Source organism: Oculina patagonica, chromosome 11, assembly GCF_052425735.1.
Source record: "Oculina patagonica isolate OP01 chromosome 11, crgOcupat, whole genome shotgun sequence".
NCBI classification, from domain to species: domain Eukaryota; kingdom Metazoa; phylum Cnidaria; class Anthozoa; order Scleractinia; family Oculinidae; genus Oculina; species Oculina patagonica.
Genome location: NC_135768.1, coordinates 9,985,094 through 9,998,607, shown reverse-complemented (window position 1 = coordinate 9,998,607; position 13,514 = coordinate 9,985,094). Strand labels below are relative to the sequence as shown.

General features: G+C 38.7%; 1 protein-coding gene and 1 long non-coding RNA gene across 3 annotated transcripts in view; both read right to left on the bottom strand.

Annotated features, from left to right (window-relative positions):
- Positions 1-2,884: 2,884 nt before the first annotated feature.
- On the bottom strand, positions 2,885-5,418 carry LOC144630546 (uncharacterized). Its single transcript, XR_013566572.1, has 3 exons — positions 5,285-5,418; positions 4,698-4,750; positions 2,885-3,601 (listed from the first exon to the last, which is right to left on the bottom strand). It is a non-coding gene; the product is annotated as an uncharacterized LOC144630546 (long non-coding RNA).
- Positions 5,419-8,595: 3,177 nt separating this feature from the next.
- Positions 8,596-13,514, bottom strand: part of LOC144630233 (uncharacterized) — a 28,135-nt gene continuing 23,216 nt past the window's right edge. For both annotated transcript variants that reach the window (XM_078488564.1, XM_078488563.1), the window contains exons 3-5: positions 11,797-12,139; positions 10,975-11,112; positions 8,596-10,139 (exon numbers count right to left, since the gene is read on the bottom strand). In XM_078488564.1, coding sequence (XP_078344690.1) covers positions 9,664-10,139; positions 10,975-11,112; positions 11,797-12,109 — 927 coding nt within the window. In that variant the 5' untranslated portion in view covers positions 12,110-12,139 and the 3' untranslated portion in view covers positions 8,596-9,663. The remainder of the gene's footprint in view (positions 10,140-10,974; positions 11,113-11,796; positions 12,140-13,514) is intronic.

Here is a 13,514-nt window from a genome sequence, read left to right as displayed (position 1 = left end):
AAATTTCCAACCTTTGTAGATGTGGAGGAAAATGTTTATCAGCCATCTGTGACGCAAGCCTTATTAATTGTTATGACACTGCATTTTGTTTTCTCTAAAATGTAAAGCCTTAATAAGATTCAAACATTTGTTATTTGTTATTTACCAAAAATAGGAGAAACTGGCTTAAGTTAACATGACCAAAATTTGACTTAGAAAAAAGCACTTGTGACAACAATTAACACGAAGCGATTATTTCTAATTTTATTGCTATGAATTTCACCATTATGCTTATATGCCGTCGGTTTAGTTGTTATGTTACGGTGGTTGGTCTCTGATTTTTATTGAACACAACAATCGCAATACTGGATCTGACATAACTGAATGGACAACAGTAGGTCGGTTGTCTCTTAACAGGATCCAAAAAATTACGGAAAGCACGCTGAAGTTTCCTCTTATACTAAGGCTTGGCTCCTGCACGATTTTCGTCCTCATTTGCAAGTTTCCCATCTATCTCGGTGACGATAGCCAGAAAGGCTAACACCATCAGGAGGCAAACAATAACTGCGGACTAAAAGTAAAGCAGTGGATCCTTTATAAAAAGCAGTTTATCCGAGAAGAGAAGAGAAGAGAAGGTGCACGTTGGCAATTAGATATTACCGGATCATTTGGAAGAAAGCTGACCTGGAAAAGCACCTATTAAAGGCTAGCCTGCAACAAGGAAAACCCGGAAATGTACACAGGCTCCTAGTTCATATAATCATAGCTGCTTGATTCAGGATACCTTTTGATACCGAGTGTGTTAACAGAGGTAACATTATTAAGTACCACTTGACATGCTTGAGATCAACTTTTCTCATTTTTATTTACTGATAGCCGGAGTAGGCATAAGTGTTCAAATTCGACAAGCACAACCCAAAATATCTGTACTAAATATACATACCTTCATTTTGACTTTAACGACTGAAAGCTGTTTATTTGTTCTCAGCAAAAATTAATACGTCTGCAAGAAACAATCAAGGAAGCATTGGGGCAAAAGATTAGGAAGCGAGTAGATGAATTGGGTTAAGCTGCACAGTAAAATATGTGTGTTGTGAGTGTAAAGATAAGGCCACACCAAAAAAGTCCAAATATAACACGGAATTTTGCACCCGTTAGTTTAAAATGTTTGTATAAGTGAACATAGTTACCAATTAATGCTCGATTTGGTACGAAACAACATCTCTTCAAACAGACTCTTACGCACCGCCCTGTAAAAATTCTAACTTTCTTAAGGGACCTCGAAGCCGCCGAAGAAATACTGTAGTGCTGTAATTGATGCCTTGGACACTGGTCTTGGAGCATGACTGTCAAAAATGGCCAGCCAATAGTAGCTATGCTCAAATACAACGCCACTATACTTAAAACATAAAGAAAAACTTGCTTACTTTCTATTTGGAACATAGAAATTTAATTAACACACCAGCGATCGCAAGTCTTTATCGAAAGTGATCACAAGCCACTCCGGCGAAGTAATCTATCAAAATCCTCATGTCCTGTCCTACCTTAAAATTGGTCAAGCCCAGCCAACACATGCATCTGGCGAGAACACTCTCTAAAGTACTTTGTTGAAGGTTTTTCTGCAGAAAAATCTTTAACTCGTTTGGCCTGAGTTACTCCAGCCTTCCGAAAGACAAATTATCTTAACTAAAGTGTTATTTAATATCATTCTTACCCTACAGTGAGTCTTTGCTTGCTTGTGCTTTCTTTTCTTTTTTTTTTCTTCGTTTGGTAGTTTCAGATTGCGAGTGGTTTCTTTTGTCTCTCTCTTTTTTCTTCTAAAATCATATCATCTTCGCTTTTATGCGTTTTCAAAGAGTTAATCAAATGTAAATATTTTAAGACATTTTTCTTGACATTTAATGGCAACTACGAGAAAGATTTTATCAAACAGTGACACAATTGCAAGTTCATTTTTTCCAATCGGAAATCCTATCTGCGACCCACCCACTATACATCATTAGTACTCTGTTACTTAGCTCGACTCGGGGAGAAGTTGTGATAAACGTACCGCAAAATTTCTAGGAGTAGTTTTGTAGATGAATGAGAATATGTGATAATGAGAGAATACGAAATCATGGTACGATTGGCTCAGGGCGCTGGATTTAAAATCCTGGAGGCCCTGGTTGAAATACGAGTTCATCCTGTCGGCCGTGCTTTGTAGATAGCCAAATAACCACCAGTTAGCGCTGGGAGTTTTAGCAAGTTTCCGTTCTATTTCCAATATTTGTTTGTTTTTCTGTTTGTTCATTTATTTACGTTGCCCTTAATTAGCACAGTGGTGGTAAATACATTGACACTTTTTGTTTTACTTTTCTACCTTTAATAGTAGATGTGTGAGGGAGATGTTTATCAGCCATCTGCATGTGACACAAGCTTTATTAATTCTCGTGGCACTAATAGGTTTATTTGTCATTAGCATTGCCGCGATATGATTTCTGTTGCTTGAAATTAAAATGATAAAAAATAAGTAGATAAAGCGTATTTTTATATATACTGACTGCTATTTCAAAAATCTTTGACAATCCGCTGAAAATCTCCTTTGGACAGGAAACATATTTGTCATTTGTTTAACGCTGTGTTCAAGCGTTCACTATATTTTTTATTTTTTATATAATCATATTCATAAATAGCCAGAAACAGTCAAATCAAAACAGGGCCATAGGCGCCTATTTGACTTAACAAATCGACGACATTTGCCCACGGTCTACACTCTTAATTATAGCCCATAGAAATGACGTCATAAATTGTTGCAAACGCAAAGTGGAACCACAGGCCGCAGGCAAGCGGTTTCCCTGCAAACTATATGTACGCATTGCAAACCTATTGATTTTTAGTGGGAGCATTAACATGTAACAACAAAAGGTGTTTTATGGCTAATTTTATTGCTATTATACCAAATGCGGACGTATACACTTTTTATTAAATTTGAGCAATGTCAAGAAACTCAATAAAAACATAAAAGTAACGAAAATACATAGAGTTAAACAGATGAAGGTTTTTCTTCCCAATATATTGAATACTTAAATTTAACTTGATGCTGCTTAGTACAGAAACTTATAACTCAAAATTGTAGCAAACGATTTTACAAAGGATCATAAATTTATGTTTGATATATATAAGTGAAAAAAAGAATGTTTCACAAACAGAGAACTCCATCATTGAAAGTAGATTACAATAGAAACAATGCATTTTACACAATGTGTACATCGTATCCGAAATGCCGGGAAAAATTTAATTGGCCTATTGAGCTAATCTATGGCTACATGTGTTCACAAGTTAACTCCAATACGTTAAACACTGACGCTTAAATTGTATTCTCTTACTTCTATTTTAAGGTGGTTGGTTACTTATTTGATGCCTAACATTCGGGACACCTAAGCCGACAAACACTCGAGACACAATTCCCCCTTCTTTTAACAGCTTTCAAAAAATTGCGCGAGACGCGAAGAAGTTTCCTTTTATAGACAGGATTGGTTTCTGCCATGCCCTCGTACTCGAACCCATTCGAAGGCTTGCCATCTGTCTCGGTGACCACAGTCAGAAAGGAAGCCATCATCAGAAGACACACAACAACTGCGGGCTAAAAGGAAAAAAACGATTCTTTATGAAAGGCAGTTACTTCGAAAGGGCCCCGCCCCCCCCCCCCTAAAAAGGCCCATTCCCGATTTGACCCTAATGTTTCAGTCATTTTTACTCGGTTAACTCGCACTCGGATTACTCGAAATCCCTGCAAACTTGCACTAAATTTTGTTTCCCTCGATCAACATTTGGGTCAAAGTTACCCCCAATAACTCGAATTTCGGTTCTTGCAACTCGTAATGGATGCCCATCGAAATATCCCATTAGCTCTTCTTTGTGTAACACAGTACAGGAACTACATTTTAATCTTTGCAAAAGCTGATCACATATTTGGCAGTCATTTTCCAATTTTATGAGTCAAAGATACATTCACAGAACTGTATTATCATTAGAATGCATAATCGTGTTTTGGCTCCTGCCGAGATGTAAGTATAATTTGCACTGTACTGTAAACCATAAATTATTAACAGGGCAAATAAAATATTCAACCGACCCCGAAATTTCGAAACCCCGTTAACTCGAACTGTTTTTTATTTCCCTTCAGAATTCGGATTAACCGGGGCTGCTACTGTATTTACATTTTTTACAGGAAGTGTTTCTTGAAAATTGATCATCAAAACGTTAATACCCGATTCCCTCAAATCACGGTAGTTGTATTCATCAAACCATGCACGAGACTCAGCAACGGCCGCTGCTGGTCTCGCGCTGGTGTGATCACTCCGTGATTCCCTGCGGCGCGCGGTATAGAGGGAATCGGCTATTAAAAAAATGACAACAACTTTCCTAAAAACAGCCTATTAAAGAAAGGTTCTACGAAAACCTTATAACATTGAAGGAATTAGTTAGTGGCCTACACAAGTGAATTCGCTGGCAACGTACGAAGGTTACCAGTTAACATTTATAGACGCATAGTGGCTGCTTTCGTAGTTTGTGATTCAGGATGGCTTGCTTGCTTGATACAAGAGTGTGTTAACAACGGTAAATTTGTTAAGCACCACTTGCGACCCACTTTACACGTTGGTTTTTACTGACAGATTAGGTATAAGAGTTCTATCCCATCAAAGGGAACCTATAATATCTATACTTAATGTAATTACCTTCATTTCGATTTAAACGGGTGTAAGTTACCTATCTGTTCTCAGCAAGACGTCTGTAAGAAACAATCAAGAAAGAATTAGAGCAGCTCGCTAAAAAGGGACAAGAATAATGGGTCAAAGCAAACAGCATAATATGTGTGTGCCATGAGTGAGAAGATATGGACACCCCGAAAAAGTGTAAAGATAACTGGAAAACCTTTCTCGTTAGTTTAAACATGTTAGTTTCAGTAAACTTAGACTTCGAGCTGTCTATATTTTATTCTGAAATCCGTGTGTCAAACGCCAAAATAGCGAGAGCGAGCGAGTACAAAGAAATTGAATCAATATACCTATGGTCGAAAAGTATTCATCGAAAGTAAGCAGAAGACATTCACTCCGGATTTTCTATTAACCCTAAAAAAGCTACCTTAAAATCGGTCCAGCCTGGCCAAAACATGTACGTGGGAGACATTCTCTAGGGTTTACACAAATTAAAATTGAAAGATTTTTTGTTGGAAATTTCCACTCGCTTGGCTGGAGTTACTCTGGTCATCGGCAACACAACTCAACTAAATCAAAACTTAAATGTTATTTAATATCATTCTTACTTAATAATACTTGCTAGTCCTTTCCTTTCTTTTTTTGGTACGTTGAGATTACAATGTCCCTTCTGCCTCTCTCTGCTTCCTTCTGAAATCGTACATTAATATCATGGCTTATGCGGTTTTTAAAAACATAAAGGTGATTAATATTTAAGATATCTTTACTTGACTAATGGTAACTTTAAGAAAGACTTTATCAGTCAGTGACACAAGTTTATCGTAACTTTTTTCCCACCAGGAATCCCCTCTATGATATCCATATTACTACTCCTTGCTTACTTATCCTTTAGACCGGAGATATCCATTTAAGGCCGGAGATATCCGGCCTAATAAAAATGCATCATTTAAGGCCCGGTAACACGGGCAATATTTTCTTTCTACTTGTCTCGCGACACTGTTGCACTGCAAAATGTTAAGTGCTGTTCCCGGGGGGGGGGGGGGGTACTTGGGTACATTTTTGTTGGGTATGTGCCGCTGGCCTCTCAGACCCCTACCCCATTATGTCAATTCTATGGCCACCCCTCTTCACTTTGGGATAAATTTAATTGACCCCAACTTAGTCACTTTCTGGGAGCTGTTTGTCAAAATAACACAGCAATAAATACGGAAACATTTTTTTCGGCGAAATTCCTTCATAAATCGCAACTCCGATTCGTACTCTCAAATCCCGAAAATGGACCCCATTCTAGTCACCCTATAAAAAATGCTTGAAATGGCGACCCCATTATAGTCAGTCCAGTCGTGAAAATACGACCCCATCCAGCGGCACTCCCCATTAGCCCATTTATAGGAAGTGCCCCCCCCCCCCCCGGGGTGTTGTTGCACATATTACCTCTCGTAATGCGAGTTGTGGCAACATGCTACACAAAGTTGAACTCATTAATATTTCACGCAACATGTTGCCACGACTTGCAACAAAGGAGGTGATACACGCAACAACAAGTGAAATCTTGCACTGCACTGCAACAATGTTGCGAGACAAGTTGAAAGAAAACTTTTCCGTATAACTGGTCCTCTGTGGGGTTTTCAAACGGAGCTCTATGAACTAAATATAAGTGAAACATTCTGACGGATAACTCGCGGCACGGAATACCGCACAAACCTGAAATTCGGGCAAATATATTATTTATTAGTCGTCTATAACACTTCAAATTCTTGAATTTTTTTCTACCCAATGTTTTGGTTTTACCTTTTTCAGTGGCATGATGGTGAAAACCAGCTGTAACGGCTCTAGTAAAATATCACGGCGGACAGTTTAATCTCAAAATGTTTGACCTTCTTCTGTTTTAGTTTGATGTACAAGAAACAGTTTGACACAAAAATGAATTTTTCATGATTATTTACATAAGGTACTGGTTTTGTGATATTAAAACAATATACTTACACCTGAGGGTTACAGTTATCAGGATTGTCCTGTACTTTTGAGTTTATGCAAAACTGTTTATTGTGTTTTAGTACAACCAAACATCTGGATATGATTTCTCTGAGTTCTTCGAATTGATTTATCGTAGATTTCTTTCCGGTAAAATGTTATTTAGAAAACGTAAAACTGGGATGGAAGAGGAAGCCGCCCGGTCAATTTCACTAGAGGTATACTTAGAAAGCTTCAAAGTGAAAGTCAAATGGCAACTTCTGTTCCTTTAACTTCGACGTGAAATTTTCCGTGATCGAGGAGTTGGCTATATAGAAAATATGATTGAGAATATATGATTGAGAAAATATATAGAAAATATTTATAGAAAATATGATTGAGGATTTGAACTCGGGACGAACAAGTGTCATTGTGGAGGGCTAGAACCAGCGACCCCATGATTACATCACGCCATTCGGCCACGCTGCTTCCTTAATCTTTCTTACGTCAGTGCAGCGGCGGAGAGATCAGCTCTCAGCTTACAAACAATTACTAGATGAGGTTTTTGTGATATCCGGAAAAAATCAAGGTCGAGGTAAATGTTATTATCCAAAGACGAAGCCTTAGGCTGATAACACTTACCGAGACCTTGATTATTCCGAATATCACAAAATCCGAATCTAATAATTGTTGTATTATACATTGTTTTTCTGGTAAAGAAAATAATGACAAAAGATTTCAACCTGTTTCAAAAAATGTGTTAATTGCGGCTTGTCGTCCTGCTTAAGTCTGAATGCTTTTTCCTCAAAGTATCTCGGGGAATAGTTCCTTCCCAATTTATGTCAGTCATTTTTTGTTTTCTGATAATTTAACGTCCAGCAATTTTTCAACTCAGGTCAAATTATTTCTAGGTTGAAGAAAGGAATGAACAACCTATTAATTTCCTCGCCACCAGATGCCTGGCGCATTGCTCTTGGAAATCATGCATTGTGCGCGCAACCTACAGATTAGTGAATAATCTGCTAGCATATTATTCACTAATCTGTAGGTTACGCGGATTCCCAGAATTAGCTGTGGGTTCTTGGCCAATGAGAAAACAGCTAGTGACTATAATGTATAATAATAACATATATTAGGCTAATTTTGTTATTGTAAAACACTTCTATATCTGTAGAATGCTAGGAGAAAACATATTTTGAAAGGACTTTCAAATTTGCTTGTTTTTTGTTCATTTTATAGGCACTAACAAAAGATTTTCGTCAGCCATGGGGTAATATAGCCAAAAGTAAACGCCTTCCCTGGAAAGGTTTATACGCCGCTTATAGATTGAAAGTTTAATAATTAATCTCCACTGAGTTTTCCAGCTTGATATTCTGTTTCATCGTACTATTTCTTTAAAACATTTCTTACAAATTAGTTTGAAGCGCCGAAAACCGAAGGTGACGTCCATTTTTGCGTTTGCTGACCGCTGTGAACAGTGGCGATGTTCCCTCGTTGAGTTCTCTACTAGCAGGCGTTGGGTTAGTTGGAGAGAGTGCAATATTTTCCACTCGCAGGTCTTCGCCCTTATCCGACCCATTCTGAAACCCCTAATCCCGTTTTTCGCTCTGCTCCCCAGCTAACTGAAAGCCTGGAACGGGTCGTCACAAAGTGGGAGGTAGCGAGGCATGCAATCCATTCCGGGGTAGCCTAAATAGCACTTCGGTAAGCTTTTATGGCATTCCGATTAGCCTGAATCTGATAACACTCTGGTTAGTCTAGTGTAAGCTTAGGTAGCTTGTGATTAGCCTTTTTATTTGGAGTAGGGACTTCTGCCTCGCATGCCTAGCTGCCTCGCTTGGCATGCCTTGCTGTCTTGCCTTGCACGCCTCGCTGCCTCGCACATTTGTAAGACTCGCCTGGAACAGGCTGCCTTCCTGCCCGTTCAAGTCGACTCTCCTCATTGTCGACCTCAGTATTTACGCTTCTGACGTCATCATGAAGGCGCTGTCAGCTATGCACAAAACAGAAGTCCTCTGGAGTCGTCTCTCGTGACTCCTGTGCAAACCATCCCTTGCCACCGAGGATCAGTTCAGGAGCCAACAGAAAATACCATAAATGAGCATTACCCAACTCCCCCTTGTTTGTCTTAAAAAACAGTATTCATTTTCAATTTTCTAGTCCAAAATATCGGCTAAGGTTTAAGAACTTTTGTGGCACACACCTATTCTAATATGACGAGGGTACCCCCCACTCCCCCCTTTTTGCAATATTTCAGTGATTTCTTTTAACTGTTATCGTGTTTTTTTTATTGATAGTCAAGAACTTCAATTTCCTAATCTCTTCCTTCCAAAGACTTGACGCCGGTTAAGCCCGGGCTGGATAAAACACTCCGTCAGAATTTGTGTATGGTGAGTGAAGCCAGTATTGGAGTAACGAAGTCGGTTTTTTTTTTTAATTTATGTAAACAAACTTTGCACATTAATTACAAGTCTGACTAGCAAAGCATATTAAACTGCAACTTGCAAAAAAAATACGATACACAGGATAAAAGCAAGACCAAAATTTTAAATACAAACAAGCAAAAGTTAAAACTACAGTTAATTTACGGTATCTGCAATTCATTATTTATTTAGTGTTATAAATCCTTTATGTTTCCAAGATTTTTCATACTGTATCGATACTATAGCTCGGAACGAAGCTAATACCTTACGGAAAACACACTGGATGTAGAACTACTATAATATTTCTGCCATTTGAACAGACCCTTAGCCTTAAGAACCGCCGACAGAAAGTATCAGGAAATGACATCACATGATACGTTTTGTCGCCTTAGTAATGTTTTGCAAAACTTGTTAAAACTATTCTTAACTTTAGTAAGGTGCTATTCATCAGTGCCTTTTTACATTTTCTGCTACAATGTAACTATGTTACTAAACAGTATTAATATTAGAAGCGTTTAGCTTGACGTTTTCAGTGTTTTTGTTTAAATGAAACTTTATTTGATTGTATACTCCAAAATGTTCCAGAAAGCCAGAGGTTCGCGTGAGTTGCTTTAAGCATACCACGCATACACATCAACACATGTTGTGCCACTGCTGTTATCTTCACTGCAGTCAATCCAATCCTGTCCGTACCATATCTGCAATTCCTGGTTGCGTGACACAGTCAACTGATTGGATAGGTGGCGGAAAACGAGCTCTGGAGATGTGTGGTGAATTCCATCAAGACGGTAAAAATGTTTCTTGTAGCAAACCGCACCGACGTCTGCTTTCAAGTCTCCAGCAGGCGGCAGAACGGCTTCTTTTTTGGCATTTGTGATGATGGTCAATAAACCGTTATTGCCATAGCTTCCCCAGTATCTACAGCCCCAGTAGGATGCACTATCAACTGGGTTGCATTTGATCGACCCCGATTTGTGGATGAGCTTCATCGTCTTAATACGTCCACTCTTTGTGATGTTGAAGGCACCATACTCGTCATCTCGTGCTCCAAAGCAGACAGGTTTTGTGTTTATCTTCTGCCAGTTTCCTAAAATTTTATATAAAAAAAATAATTGAAATAACACAAGTAGAAACTAAACAGCGAAAAATTGTTAGCTCTAAATCAGTATTATGTAAAAGAAAGAGGGAGGCAAAGGGCGCCTGTTTGCAGATTAGCCGAGTAGAAGATACATAATAAGATACCTAATAAACACTGCTGAGTTATACAACTACAAAGTAGTACCAATAGACATTATCGCAGATATCAGAAGTTTATACATGCTCTAAACACATCAGGTTTCGCGTATGCATAACGGTGACTACAGGACACGAAAATCGTGCACGCGAGTACTTGTGCTTGCTACAATAAAACAATTGTCTTGAGCTACGCAAAGGTCTTGTGGAATTTCTCGAGAATTGCAAGTTTAAAATGATTGGAACATAACACTGGGTAAAATGCGTTCATTGTGACTTACAAGTTCTCTTGTTTGGTTTTTTTCTAATCTTGTGCATAAGCTCCTAGAGTAAGTTCCCGAGAAAGGGAAAACTTCCTTTGTACACCAAGGTTACGTTTATATTGTTTTTTTTTTTTTTTTTTTGCAAACTTTAGAAACACGTGCAGGATAATAACTTTATACGTAAAGGAGTGCCCACATTCCGGTCTACGCTAACAATCTATCCCTGGTGCAGACCAAAAGTATCGTGGGCTCTGGGAACGAGAATGAAGACTGCCCACGTGTAGACTACGAATGGTCGCTGTGAAGTTTCTTACAGTAGATCCGCCAGGAAAGCTACTCTGATGATGATGATTATGATGATGTTAATTGATTATGGAGGCGATAAAGGGTTATAAAATACTCTATCAGTTAATTAAAAGGTCATACCTTCACAGCGAGCAAGGATTGTCTGACCATTCCCATCAGAGTATATCCAGTAATCCCCGTTAACCATCTCATTTCCTTCACTGGCCTTGATCTCACTGCAAGATTCGGCAGGAAGCTCCGGAATAGAACCAAGAGGGACTGCGAGATAAAGGAATGAACCTTCTTAAAAATCGATTGTTTTGCAAGATCATAGTGGAATAATTGTGATTAAAGTGCTGTGATTATTCATACTTTAACCGGGCTCCAATTCTCGACCGTTTCTTTGTTATAGCAAATCTATCGCGATCTTAAATGATCTCACCGTTTATAATAGTGGGACGCGTTAAATTCTGCCTCAAGTAATTTTACAAGCATGATATAAAACTTGCCAATCTTAATCTTGCTGCTTCGCATTCATGTAACCTTACACTAAAATTTTATCTGAGAAATAAACTTCAGTTTCTCTGTTTTTAAGCTTTGATAACGTTAATAGTCTTCATACTGCTCCGTCGAATGGCTATGAGAACTCTCGACTGTAGCTTAATCACTCTCCACACTGCATCGGTCTACGTTATCATTCTTATAGAAACAGAGGCTTTGTTCCTCAAGCAAAAACACAACTGATGATCTATTCTGTGTATGTTGCTGGGACGATGTGGGAACGGTATTCTTTTCTATTTTTTAGATGTATGGATTTCGTAAGAATGTTTGTGCCAGCGAGGTCTGTAACATACTAGGCTCGAGGCGAAATTAGATAAAAACATTAACTAGCATAGGAAGCTGTGGCCTTAAAAATGACTGCGTTGCCGCGTTGGAAAAAAGAAACAAACAAGAGAAAATCACCTCTGTTGTTTGCCCGTTTCATGTAGTACTTTGTCCGATCCGGCATAAAATCTTCCGGTCTTGCTTCCTTTGTTCTATTATTGAGTTCGCAGACTTTTTGGCCAATATGAAAGTTAAAACTTTGGCACGTCACTTCTTCGTAACACCATAAAAAGCACTCGTGAGGCCATCCGACCTTGTACGTTTTGAATGTGTGACCTTTAAGGTACATTTGTCCGATGGAGTTTTCCTCTTGGTCACATTGGACAGCAGCTTCAAATATACCAATCCGGGACATCAAAAACGCAACTGAGAGCCACAACTTCCGATTCATATTGGAATGACTGTGCCACTGTCTGCAGTGCTACAAGCAAAATAAACGGATTGTATAACAACAGTAAAACATTCTCACTGTACACAATTGCCCTGACACGGGAGGCTAAGTTATTGGAGGATACCCGCGACTGCCAGGACAATTGGCGTGTAGAATGTAGGATACAGCAGTGATTAGTTTTAAAGAATAAATCTTTGTTCGCTGCGTGGCACTTCTAACTGTCAATATTGCGAAAAAAAAGTGTATTGTAAGGGCCAAAAAGTTAATTTTAAACCAAACGTTTCGGGCTTAGCCCTTCATCAGTGGTAAATAGAGACATGCTAGAGACATGCTAGCGTGCTAGAGACATGACTTTAAATACATACTCTCGTGGCGTATTTTTAACGGTCGTTTTATTTACGACCAATTCACCACTGATGAAGGGCTAAGCCCGAAACGTTTGGTTTATAATTAACTTTTTGGCACTTACAATACACTTCTTTACAGCAGTGATTGACCGCCACCAGGGGAGGTGGGAGGGGCGAAACTTTTAGCGTCACTTCACCAAACTCCGTTGAACTGGCCACGAGGTGACTGAAACTGTGATATTTCAAGTGAAGATCGCAATGCATCATGCTTCTAGTGTATAGGTGCACGTTCGCGCTAATTGTTTATGCGCATCCTTACTGCGCACGTAATTCATGTAACAACGTAACGTCACGTCATACACGAGCGCGCGCGCTGAAGAAATTTTCTTAGCACATATAGGGCTGGTAGTCGTCGCGTGAACTTTGCTTGCAATTAACTCTCTTAGATGGTCGGTGACCCCCACATTTTTTTTTAACTGATCACTTTTGTTGACGATTATCTACGTTGTGCGTAAAAAATGAAAAAAATCTATCGATTAAAAGTTCGAATTTTTTTGGTCCCACGTACGTTCGAATGCCTCTTTTTGAGCTTTTAGTTTTGCTGTACGACGGTTTCAAATACCGCCTTCAGGGTAAAGTCTTACAACAAGTTTGCAACACTAGACTTTTTTTACGCAAAAAACCCACTTCTACCAAATATGACTAAGATCATTTGCCTCTTTTTTCTCATCTTCAATATTTTTAACTATAAATCCTGTAAACCATGTTGAATTGCGTTCGCCAATTTTTCAGAATCAGGGTGGTTTTCCACACGCTTTATCTCTAAAATGAAGTCAATGACCCCCACTTTTTTTTTGCATTTCCGACACAAGTAACTTATTATCTGACTGCTGTAAAAAATTTAACAAATTGAGTTTTATAAGCTGAAATAAAAGAAAAAATTCAAAGCGAAAGAAAGGGATTTAATGACAACAGTGTTTGAAATGGCATTGTTATTATTGACGCATCCCAAAAATCGCCTTGCGAGTTTGTTGAAGAAATTGGTCACCTCTCTTATA